Consider the following 12929-nt stretch of genomic DNA (forward strand, 5'->3'; position numbering starts at 1 on the left):
AGTCCGACGGAAACTGATGCGCCAGCACACGCATGGCCCCATACTTAGTGCTCCTGGACCCACCACCCGCAATTTCGACAGACTTGTGCATCTGCTTAACTTCACTTCCGTCTCTTGCGGATCCTTTCGTGCATACCGAAGACTCCCAGGAAAGCATAACCACAGCTGACTGCGTAAAACTACGCCGATATAGGCTATAGGCCACTTAATCCACGTGTCCGGGCTTCCCATTGCCTCAGCGAGTACGAATTCCTGCACTCCCTATCATGCTATCATGTTGGAACTAAGTTATCTGCCAGAATGAGGGTGTGCGTGCAGATATGGGGTGCAGCTGCATCGACGCAATCACAAAAGAATGTTTTAACGAACGTTGTCGATATCGGGCGTATGCCGCAAGGTAAACTTCTTTCGCCCGCGCTATTCACTCAAATAATCGCAAGGCTTCCTACGTTTCTTGCAATTATTTCATCCTTGCATTGCACCTTCCACGCTATATTAACCGTAAGTTGGGCCGCAAGACCAGCTGGTAAGCAGAAACACACTTGATATTTCTCATGTTTCGCGAAAATGTAGGCATGTCTAAAGAAAAATGAGTACATCATGAATGTCAGCGACTTGCACAAAAAGGCTGAAGCGAGCAACAAACATATCAGCATTAACACGTCAGCCCAACTCATTTGGCGCGAATCCTCTATATGAATCCTGGGCGCGTAGCACAATAAAGAAAGGTTTGTAAGTTTGAAACGAAAGGACCTTCCTTACCTCATCCACCACCAGCGGTGTGTAACGCGAGAAGAAAGGGTGCGCCTACTTGTCACGGTACATACCGACTCCTGCAAAATGTAAGCCTACAGCTACCACGAACTCAGCCGCAAGCAGTCGAAACACCTCTAGAATTTCGACCGCGAAGTCATCCATATCGTCGACAGCCCACCAAAACATGAGCCCTTCAAAGAGCTGGGCCCGCCTGGCTGCTGCTGCTGGCGATCGCAGAGCACGCAAACCTTGCGCAGATGGACCGCCTTTTGCTACAGTACACCCGGACTCCAGATCCCTTAGATCCCCTTAGATCCTTAGCTGGAGAATGTAGCTACTTTATGATTGTCCGATTGGCTGGAAAATCTCGCTGTCTTACATGGCCGCCTACAGCGGGAGGCTTAACCGGAGCTCTCTTAGAGCTGTTCCGGCGGCAAGGGTAACTCTTCCGACAGCGATGGCGATGATGCTACAGTACAGCCACTTTTGGAGGCGACGGAGGTTCACCACCAGGTAAAGCTGGTTACCCTGGAACCGGGCGTTGGCCAGGGTCAACTGGAAGCATCATTCCTAGGAAGGTCGCCGCTTTTGAAGAGATCGTCGTCACGATTCGTAGGAAAAGACGGCTTCCCCCTCCGGCCGCAGCCGTTCTTAGTACAGGGAAGATTGGGGGCCTTTGTTTTCCCCTGGCCCGTGGGATAACGCAATTTCGCGATATTGTGGGCGCCCCGCCGAAGGAGCTTATAGGCCGATGGAAGGCGGTAATGGTCCCTGGGCTAACTTTTAACAATGCGGCGTCGCACGAGAAAGTATACAGGGAAGTTATACTGCCCAAGCTCTATCAGTCAGAGACACACAGAAAGGACAAACACGAGACGATAGACAGCGGTTGTCCACAATGCTGTCTGCAGTCCCGTATTAAGTTTTTTAGTGTGTTTCCGATCGCACTGTATGGTTCTTGATGCTTCCGAACCAATCAGCCCACCGAAATTGTCAATGACTAATATTTTTCAGTTGTTAGGGCGTAGGCGAAAGACGTGAAAAAGAAAACTGTGATGTTACAAACCTGGAATGACATGATTAGCTAATGACAAATGACAATGGTACACTACCGAACATAATCTGGCGTCACGTGGGCGTATGACTTGGTTCAGTTGGGGCCGGCGGTGGAGCGGTATGGCACATCCAACACTCTCACTCTTTTCTACCGAGGACAGGCGAGAAATGTATTTGCAACAGACCTGTTTCGCCATTGGTTCTTGCCTGCGTGAGATAGTTTTGGGCTCGCCTTCAGTGTTCGCGTGCGTCGAGTACATAGTGCGCGTTCTTAAGTGTCAAATGCAGGACCAAGAACAGATTTTCCGACGAAGTAACATTCCGAGTACTTCAGGCCGACAGGCTAAGATAGACAACACTTCTAGGTTTCACATTTTCATAGACAGAAATGTGTTACATAAATGAATGGTTTGGTAAACGGATACAGGAGGAGGCCCCAAAGCAAAGCTTTCAGGGGGCCTCCTACTACAAAATTCCCGTACAAACAAAAAAAAAGGCAGGAATGAGGAATGCAGAGGAATTCACCGGTAGAGGAGAGAGGATGAACGAGGTCTTTTTCTCAAGCAGCCACGGTCACCCGTAGCACTTGACGATAATTCGTCCCCCTTCGCCGTCTTTCCAGGCTGCTTATCGGTCAAACGCCATCGCCAAGCCCTCATACGCTGGATCAGGCCACACAACGATGGCAGCTATTGGACAAGGGTGAAGTGTTTTGCACGGGGAGAATGACCCACACTGAAGAGCCCGCAAACTGAGAGAGATAAGAGCTAGTTTTGACTGCGTAAACGCGGATAAGCCGCGCTGTCCTCTGATCGCGTCGTCTATTGGAGGGCCACAACTGAGAACCAACCAATGCCTGTGCGTGGAGTGCTCTTCACTCCACTGCGCTCTGCCCAGAGCCGGGTCTTGTCTGAGCAAGAGCTTGATGCGCGCAAATAAAAAAATGCAGCAAATAACAAATCAAAAGTCAACAAAAGTTGCTGGCCAGCGGTGCCGCCGTGACCAGACCGGCTGTATCTGTGATTGGTCGTTAGCTTCACCACCTGCTTCTGTTTCCGTCATCGGTTCGCACTGACGTCACGACGAAATTAAATGAATATGGAACAGATTGTTACAGAATACGGCCCCAGGTTGTTTTAACTGAGCACATGTATGGCTCGTACATAACCACCACACTTTTGGATATATTTTTATTTGCTTGTGCACTTCATGTCGGGCCTAATATAAGGCGCATAGCGCGTTTTCCTAGGGTTATTATTGTGTTCCTTAGCCTCTAAGATAAAGGGAGCGCAATAGCCTACTGGGATAAAATATTGAAGAGAGTACTGCAGAGTATTTTGTTGAAACTCTCGTGACGCAAAACTGTTTCACGTGCTGTCAAAACAGCTGTGTACAGCTATCTGTCCAGTTCGGTAAGAACTCAACAATTCTTACAGGTTTAGTGCAAATATTCTCACTTCATTTCAGTTGACTCAAGAATTATCAATACCAAAGAGCGAACAGTAATGCTACTTCGTAAGATGTTTCGTGTTGCACTTAATCTTCGTGTACCGTCAGCGTACACGTCAGAGCGAGAAACTGTGCACCTCATACTGGCCTCAAAACACAGTAATGAATCATGCAATACGTGGTCATTGCAGGAATAACATCACCATAACCTTGAAGTTGTGTTTCATCCTAATTCTTATCGTATCTCAGCACTTACTGAGGAAGGTCCAAGCCCCCGGGATCACTTGGACATGTTTTGGTAGGTCAGTAACAGAGATAAAAAATGCTCCTAAGAAGGGATTCGGTATATTCTACAGGCTCTGTAAAATAAATTCCTGCAAACTGCTCCACTAAGTTATTAACGCCGCCTGAAAAGAAGCCTGATTAGCGCAGCCTTATAAACAGCCACTTCAGCCGCCGCGGTAGCTGAGTGGTTATGGCACTCGGCTGCTGGCCCGAAAGACGCGGGTTCGATCCTGGCCGCGGAGGTCGAATTTCGATGAAGGCGAAATTCCAGAGGCCCGTGCACTGTGCGACAAGTTAAAGAACCCCAGGTAGTCGATATTTCCGGAGCCCTTCACTAGGGCGTCTCTCATAGCCTGAGTCGTTTTGGGACGTTAAACCCATATAAACCAAGCCTTATAAGCAGCAACTTGAATGTCTTAAACCTGAATATCTTTCTTAAACAGCAAGGGCTGTTGCTATCCGTGGAGTTTATCGGGTTATCGAGTCGTTTTTTTTCCTAGTAGAAGACTCCTATCTCTCACGAAGTCTCGTGGAGGAGGTCAAATGTCGGCGCAATGCGACGCCAGTACTGAAGTCGCCATAATGCGCATAATCGCACTTGCCTGGCTAGGGAAGCCAAACCTACGACCGGTGTACTGGGTAATATAGGCTCAGAGTATTTGTTGACGAGTGGCGAATACCTAATACTACGTTGAGAATAACCAACTCATACAGAGATTTGCGCTCTAACGGCGCTTTAGAAAGGATGGAAGCATATCAAAGGCCACTTTCTGTAATCGTTGTGAAGGTTATCGGCTGCTTTCAATTCAGTAAGGCACAGAAGCTTCTCAGGCCATGCCGCTATTCTAACTGTTCATTAGACTCCACAGAATCACCGTGGAAAACGTGACAGCAACGTATACGGGCCTTTTCGTCAACATTTCACGATCTATTGTTCTGCTATTAAATATGAGTGATGTGTACCGCCATCTTCTGTGGTGGTGCGAACCAACTACACCAAACATCCTACTAAACACGTATGCGCTTGCATTGCACCCGTGACCGCGTTAGCAAAGGAACTTTTCAATCACGCACCGCGTGCACCGGTTCACGCTTCTACGACACGCAACACATATTACACATATTGAGTGTAAAGCTAAATAGTGGACAGGGCACTATGCCATAGATTGGAAGAGGCGAATATTTTATTTGACGCACGAAATTTTTCTCTTTATGCATAAGCAACGAGGGACGTCTATAAAAACAGGATTCCGCTTTCAACCCGTGTCCCTTCACAATTACGTGTTAAACTGACACCTTCGAACTGCCGTAGCCTACTTGCGGTCACTGCTAGGTGGCAGCACATGCATTCCGCGCGGAGCACTCGTGGCTGGCGAGGAATCAACCTTGGGAAGCATCGAAGACAAAAGAAGAGCAGCTGAAGGAAGGGTAGGCGGCTTTCGACAACGACAGGCTCCGCCGCTGCTCCCCCCTTTGTGGGCGTCATCTCGGGCGGGGTCCTCGATTTCCGGAAGCTCCTGCCGCTCGTCCTCTGATGAATCGCCTCGAGAATGCCGTAGTTTAGCGACTGTGAGCTCAGGGCACTCGATGACTGTCGCTACCAAGGCACCATCATCCGAATCCTTCCAGTCTGCGGGGTCGAATGGCTGCGCCGCAGCGCTGGTGTGACTGGGTGGACCATCTGGAGGGCGCCGCCGTAGGGTGGTGCGCTGTGACGGCTTGACTACTTCGCCTGCAGGTAGATTTTCCGAGTAGCCTTCGGTCGGTCTTTCTGCATCAAAAAAAGAAGTGCCTCTGAGCCAGTAAACAGCCTCGGACAAGAGTCTACGGGGTAGATTCTTTGCTGCTGACGCATGCAGTAGTACGGCCACGGCTCCCTCATGCTTCCGAAGATAAGTTGAGGCGAGAGTTCTCACAGTTAGAAAATTGAGAGCTTGGGAAGGGCCGTAAGTATTTTTCTATACGGATTCTTCTTTCCTTCCATCAGGTGAATGATCGTCAACAAGGCCAAGCCCACTGCAGCACAAATCCTCAATGTCTACCACCCTTTGTTCTGTCCCTTCCCTTGGTACCCCTTCTGTCACCCTAAGAGGTTATCGGTCGTCTGTTCCCGCGTGCCATGTTTTACTGAAGTCCATTCAGTTCAGTTATCTTCACCTACGATATCATTCGCTTGATGTCCGTTCCGCCTTGCTTCATGTCTCGTGACGCTACAGTTATCGCGTCTTTTTCGACTACTCACTGCAGACTCTTGAGTTATAATCTTCAACTTTTTCGCCAGGCCTCTAGTTTCGATGTTCTAAGAGCAATCGCAAGCTAAATGGGTTAGGTATATTTCTTCTGAGACACTTCGGTACGTTTTCCGTGTAAACATGCACATACAAAGTCCCCCTCGCGTCCAGAATTGTTGGAGCAGAGATGATTGAAGTGGTATATACTCAAAAGAGAATCGGGATGGCACTCCTTAATTCCCACGCGTTATTGGCGGCTTGAGAACAGTTAGGCTAAGCCGGCTACCTATTGCCATGCTGGCTATACATATGCAGACATATGCAAACATATGCCCAGTAGCACCGGTTGTGAGCTTACTTTAACATGAGCACGGTCTCTCGTGGAAATTCGCCTCAAGCTCCTCTTGAAAATCTTGGCGTATAGAGATTTAATAGCTCTGAAGTGAGTTCAAATAATGTTTAGGTGCTATCGTTTTCAAGCGTTAAGCCTTACCTTTCTCGCCTTCTCCACGTGTCGAGGTCTGGCCGACATCGCAGAGCTTCCGGGCATCCGCCATCCGAAAGCCGAAAACACCCCCATAGACGCCGGCACTTAAGGCTCCTCGGTGCCTTGTACTGCCACGGTGAAGCAGCCTGGTTTCGTGGCGGGAGCGGTAAAAAAAGGACAGCGCATTTTCTTTTTTCCCCACTACCACCTTTACTACTACTTCTTCCTATCCTAAAACATACTAGCGTAAGCCACCGCTTTCCTTAGCATAGCATTTAGCGATGAGCATGCCCCAGCCCTCAGATTCCTAAAGCTTCGAGCTGAAAGAAGGCGCCTGTCGAGTATATTTGCGTAAGACAGCTTATACGTATCTGGAAATTCCGAATACTTTTTTTTCTCATTTCACAGTGCCTAAAGAGAGGGCAGGCAATTGTCCTACCCCTCTGCTGATTCAATTTTACTTCGATACAATAGCTGACGAAACTAGCTAATATTGCGCAAACCTAAGAAGCGTGTGCAACTTACGATTACATTCTTAAAATGAGGAGACGCGTATCTTTCTTCTTTAAGTGCGAAAACAGTAGTAGTGTCACAGTTCAAAAATGCTGGTGCCTGTATGCTGTATGCAGCCTTCAATCAACGTAAGAACCACCCACTGGCCCCACCCTCCCTGCTGCATCGTCTTAGGTAGAGGGCTGTCCACACATCCACCTCCACTCACCATTCCCCTCCCCATTCCACCCCTGCCCACTTTCACATTGCACAGGAGCCATCCACTACTCATCCACCAAACCCTACCCTCCAATAGCATCACCCCTACCCTCCTCAAGGCCTGCATCCACTAGAAGCTCACGCATCGCCGGAACGAAAAAGCAACAGCGAATTCGAATTCAAGGGCACAACAGAAAGTCAAGCTACCCTGAATCCAGGAGCGTCCACCTTCATAATGCAGAAAAATTCTGCCGCGTGTGTGAATTCTTGACTTTAAAAAAAAGCATTCATTAGAGCAAAATCATCAGCAGTCATCGAGGGTAAATTCAACGGTCGAATCAGATGTCTGATCCTCCGGTAATTTTGTTTTGACAACGGATATCCATCATAATCGTAAAACCCGATTGAGACTAAGAAACCGATTAAACACCCAAGTACAAATTGAGTGTACTGGAGTTCTGTTTTCAAATACAATCTTCTTAGTGATACCGGTGTGTTTTGCTTGCCTAATTAGCATCAACATAGCCAGAATGTGACATTCTGTCGCTTCTTCACACAGAACAAAAGTCCAATGGAGTTTTCCTGGATGTCGCTTTAAGGTCTACCAACTCGTCCAACAATTTAACGTATTGCGACAATTTATACAATGATTCTAACACTTCGGATTGTATACGGCACTTCTTTTACAGCACGTCGTATACAGCACAACTGACCTACCTCCTCAGGAACACGCTCACAAGGATCGGCACCAACAAGATGGCCATCCGCGAAGGCTCGGCGTCCCGAAGCCACTCATCGGCGGAAAAGGCCCGGGCGATGGCCTCCAGTCGGCGCCGCCAGCGGATGCTTCTCAGGACCGCCATGAACCTCTCGTGCAAGGTGGCCCCGGGGATGCGGGCCACACGGGACATGCTCTCTGGCCGTGCCCGTGAGGACATGCCCAGGTAGGGGGCCCAGGACCGGTCCAGAAATTTCGCTTCGAACAGCGCGTTAAGAAAGCGATCGTGGATTGTCCTTCCTTGACTTTGCGTGGCAGCTGGCAAGGAAAAGAAATAAAACGAGGAATAATCGAGGACTTCTTTTCTTTCTTATATTGTCTCATTTCTGTGCTTGCTTTCGCTATGAGACGAAAAACAATATAAGAAAATATTTTTAGGCCATTTAGTGTGACATCTTTCCAAGAAATATATGGCTGGAATATGGCCACACTCTTGTTCGTGATGGCCATAAAATCTTGCGTTGACTGGCTAAATAAACGCATTTCCAAGAGGATGTACTGAGCCACAAATGTCCTGTAGACAGGACTCGGTGTGCTTTTAGGTGGCTTGTACGTACGTATGGCGTAGTATGGTACGTGGGGATTAAATACATGAAAGGTTACTTATGAGAACACAAGCAATAAATGTCTCACGCTCGAGAAACACTGAGCTGCACCGTGAGGGAAAGGATGCAAGAAGGGATGAAAGAAACAAAAAATAAAGAGGCACCTTAGTAAAAGCTAATGAATAATTTGGAGCACAAGTGATTTTTAACCTGCATTGTCATCACCCAGCTCCCAGGCGGGGTTCCCATTTTTACCCATTTCGTAAGATAGGCACCATACAGAAGTACTGAAATAATTTCGACAACCGGCAGCTTTTCTAACGTGCACCGACACTGCGCAATGCACGAACGGTTGTTGCATTTTGTTCCCATGGAAATGTGGTCACTGGTTCAAGGGCACGATCGCCCGACCTTGTGTTCTGCAGCTGACAGCCATGACCACTGAGTCACTGTGGTGAGTTCCACTCGGCCACATTTCGGTCGAGACGAAATACAACCACGGTTGGCATTTGCGGTTTTGATGCACGCCAAAAACGACAGGAGGTCCAAGGCACACTGGGTCCCTCCTCTACGAAGTGCTTTGTAGTCCCGGATCTACCTTTTCAACCTATAAACGCATCACTTTTAAATTCTTGTACAGCTTCAACGCGTCGTTACATTGTTAGAAAGCTGCCTGAGGCCACCTTGCTCAACACTTCAGGCATTAACAGGTACGATAGAAGAGTAAGGTGAAACTCACTCGTCACGTCGGAGGAACTACGCTGTGTGCTGTGTCCTGGAACGCCAGCATTTGGCGTGGTCTGATTGCCGGCTAGCCAAACGATCGCATCAATCCAGTCCAGGATTCTAACGACGTCTGCGCTTTCCATGTTCCTGATGACAGACCAGACTGCGAAGCCGCACAGGACGAAGCCGAGGCCAGGGAGGACTTTAAGCAACGGGGCCATCGCAAGCGCACGTTTCTTCTTCTTTCTTTTGGTGCACGCGGTTCGGGTGTGGGACTACACCAGTAAACCCGGGGTCAACGCTGCCAGCTCGAGATGTCTTGGCATTGTGCGGTACCTGGGGACAAATAAAATAATTACAGAAAATAAATTCATAAAATTATATTTAAAATAAAGACTGCCCCAGTCTCAAACAAGGCCAAGCCCCTAACCTTCCTCCCTCTTTCGGAATCGAGGAAAACGGGCCAGGTTATGTCATCCGAATTTAGCACAAGTAATGAAAGACAGAAACGATAGTTTAGAGACCCTAAATAAAGACTGCGGGGAACCATTGTAGTAAAATTGTAGTAGAATGGGTTTGTGTTCCCGGCGTCTTCCCTGGAAGTCCAGAAACACGCAGTGATCGCGACAATCCTCGGCCCAACTTCTCTTTGATGTCGGGAGTAGCTATCTTTCATGTGTGCTTAATCTCACTTGCAGGTACGCGCCACTTAAGAAGGGCACAACAACAACAAATGAGAACAATACTGATGCTGCATTGTTCTTGTTAGAGGTCGGAGCTGACGAATAAAGACAAGATGGAGATTGGAACCAGATTTATGCACTCTGCTACGTGTAAGTTCTCACTGTTCTCTTCGCTTCGCACTTGCACATGCGCGTTGATGATGATGATGATGATGATGATGATTTTGATGTTCTCAGTCTTCACGGCACATACCCACGGCAGGAGGTTGGTCAGGGAGCATTGCGGAGGCAAACGCACTCATGAACAAGGAATGGAGTATTTGAATAATTTTGTTTCTAAGACTACAATTTGTACAAAAATTGAAAAAAAAAACGGGAAAGAGTTTTGGATTCTTGTTCCAGCAGAGCAGTCTACCTGATGTATTTATATACTCGTGAATATAAGCGCACACTGGTTTCAGTGCATATCCCTTGTGTCTCCGGGACGCAAGCTCACGCTCACATTCTCTTTGGCTACCATCTGTTGACCATATATGGAGCCGGTCCATCAGACTCAAATCGCATAATGCACGCAATATCCTGCATTCATTGTGCACTTCACACTCCATACTGTAAATGGGGCGTACTTTAATCTCGGAGCACAGAGCAAGCAACAATATTATATTCCGCTCGTCCGCCAAGAACAAAAAGCTGTTAATAGGGTGGAACTTTGGGCTTGTTGGTGCATCACTTTTGAATAAGACATAGCGCGTGAAGACAGGACAGTGCATAGACAACACAGGACGAGCGCTAAAGTCGCACCTGTCGCTAGCACTCCGCCTTGGCGGTCTTAGCAACTCTTTTCCAGTGACCTACCGACGGGCTGAAAGAACCGAAGAGCGAAGAAACCTCCTGAGGGCAGAAGCTCTTACACAGGCAGAAGGCGAAATACCTTTCTCTGCACGTCGTAAAGGATATCAGGCTGGAGCACAGCACGCACTGTTCCTCCGGCGAACGCACATACATAAAAGAGCCCGATGTAGAAGTGAATCTTAATAGGATGGAACTTTGGGATATTTGGTGCATCACTTTTGAATAAGACATAGCGCATGAAGACAGGATAATGCATAGACAACACAGGACGAGCGCTAAAGTCGCACCTGTCGCCAGCACTCCGCCTTGGTGATCTTAGCAACTCTTTTCCAGTGACCTACCGACAGGCTGAAAGAACCGAAGAGCGAAGAAACCTCCTGAGAGCAGAAGTTCTTACACAGGCAGAAGGCGAAATACCTTTCTCTGCACGTCGTAAAGGCTATGAGGCTGGAGCACAGCACGCACTGTTCCTCCGGCGAACGCACATACATAAAAGAGCCCGATGTAGAAGAAGTGAATCTTAATAGGATGGAACTTTGGGATTGTTGGTGCATCTTTTTCGAATAAGACATAGCGCATGAAGACAGGACAGTGCATAGACAACACAGGACGAGCGCTAAAGTCGCACCTGTCGCCAGCACTCCGCCTTGGTGATCTTAGCGACTCTTTTCCAGTGACCTACCGACGGGCTGAAAGAACCGAAGAGCGAAGAAAGCTCCTGAGGGCAGAAGCTCTTACGCAGGCAGAAGGCGAAATACCTTTCTCTGCACGTCGTAAAGGCTATGAGGCTGGAGCACAGCACGCACTGTTCCTCCGGCGAACGCACATACATAAAAGAGCCCGATGTAGAAGAAGTGAATCTTAATAGGACGGAACTTTGGGATTGTTGGTGCATCAATTTTGAATACGACATACCGCATGAAGACAGGACAGTGCATAGACAACACAGGAAGAGCGCTAAAGTCGCACCGGTCGCTAGCACTCCGCCTTGGCGATCTTAGCAACTCTTTTCCAGTGACCTACCGACGGGCTGAAAGAACCGAAGAGCGAAGAAACCTCCTGAGGGCAGAAGCTCTTACACAGGCAGAAGGCGAAATACCTTTCTCTGCACGTCGTAAAGGCTATGAGGCTAGAGCACAGCACGCACTGTTCCTCCGGCGAACGCACATACATAAAAGAGCCCGATGTAGAAGAAGTGAATCTTAATAGGATGGAACTTTGGAATTGTTGGTGCATCATTTTTGATTAAGACATAGCGCATGAAGACAGGACAGTGCATAGACAACACAGGACGAGCGCTAAAGTCGCACCTGTCGCCAGCACTCCGCCTTTGTGATCTTAGCAACTCTTTTCCAGTGACCTACCGACGGGCTGAAAGAACTGAAGAGCGAAGAAACCTCCTGAGGGCAGAAGTTCTTACGCAGGCAGAAGGCGAAATACCTTTCTCTGCACGTCGTAAAGGCTATGAGGCTGGAGCAAAGCACGCACTGTTCCTCCGGCGAACGCACATACATAAAAGAGCCCGATGTAGAAGAAATGAATCTTAATAGGATGAAACTTTGGGATTGTTGGTGCATCACTTTTGAATAAGACATAGCGCATGAAGACAGGACAGTGCATAGACAACAGAGGACGAGCGCTAAAATCGCACCTGTAGCCAGCACTCCGCCTTGGTGATCTTAGCAACTCTTTTCCAGTGACCTACCGACGGGCTGAAAGAACCGAAGAGCGAAGAAACCTCTTGAGGGCAGAAGTTCTTCCGCAGGCAGAAGGCGAAATACCTTGCTCTGCACGTCGTAAAGGCTATGAGGCTGGAGCACAGCACGCACTGTTCCTCCGGCGAACCCACATACATAAAAGAGCCCGATGTAGAAGAAATGAATCTTAATAGGATGGAACTTTGGGATTGTTGGTGCATCACTTTTGAATAAGACATAGCGCATGAAGACAGGACAGTGCATAGACAACACAGGACGTGCGCTAAAATCGCACCTGTCGCCAGCACTCCGAATTGGTGATCTTAGCAACTCTTTTCCAGTGACCTACCGACGGGCTGAAAGAACCGAAGAGCGAAGAAACCTCTTGAGGGCAGAAGTTCTTCCGCAGGCAGAAGGCGAAATGCCTTGCTCTGCACGTCGTAAAGGCTATGAGGCTGGAGCAAAGCACGCACTGTTCCTCCGGCGAACGCACATACATAAAAGAGCCCGATGTAGAAGAAATGAACCTTAATAGGATGGAACTTTGGGATTGTTGGTGCATCACTTTTTAATAAGACATAGCGCATGAAGACAGGACAGTGCATAGACAACAGAGGACGAGCGCTAAAATCGCACCTGTAGCCAGCACTCCGCCTTGGTGATCTTAGCAACT

At 48.3% G+C, this 12929-nt stretch overlaps 1 protein-coding gene across 5 annotated transcripts in view; it reads right to left on the reverse strand.

The window, feature by feature from the left end:
• Positions 1-4555: 4555 nt before the first annotated feature.
• Positions 4556-12929, reverse strand: part of LOC144107497 (uncharacterized) — a 31983-nt gene continuing 23609 nt past the window's right edge. For 3 of the 5 annotated variants that reach the window (XM_077640519.1, XM_077640521.1, XM_077640520.1), the window contains 4 exons: positions 9038-9360; positions 7693-8011; positions 6271-6410; positions 4556-5317 (listed from right to left, as the gene is read on the reverse strand). In XM_077640519.1, the coding sequence (XP_077496645.1) occupies positions 4860-5317; positions 6271-6410; positions 7693-8011; positions 9038-9245 (1125 nt within the window). In that variant the 5' untranslated portion in view covers positions 9246-9360 and the 3' untranslated portion in view covers positions 4556-4859. The remainder of the gene's footprint in view (positions 5318-6270; positions 6411-7692; positions 8012-9037; positions 9361-12929) is intronic. The other 2 variants (XM_077640518.1, XM_077640517.1) reach the window with 1 other exon arrangement.

The sequence above is a fragment of the Amblyomma americanum genome, chromosome 10 (assembly GCF_052857255.1).
Source record: "Amblyomma americanum isolate KBUSLIRL-KWMA chromosome 10, ASM5285725v1, whole genome shotgun sequence".
NCBI lineage: Eukaryota > Metazoa > Arthropoda > Arachnida > Ixodida > Ixodidae > Amblyomma > Amblyomma americanum.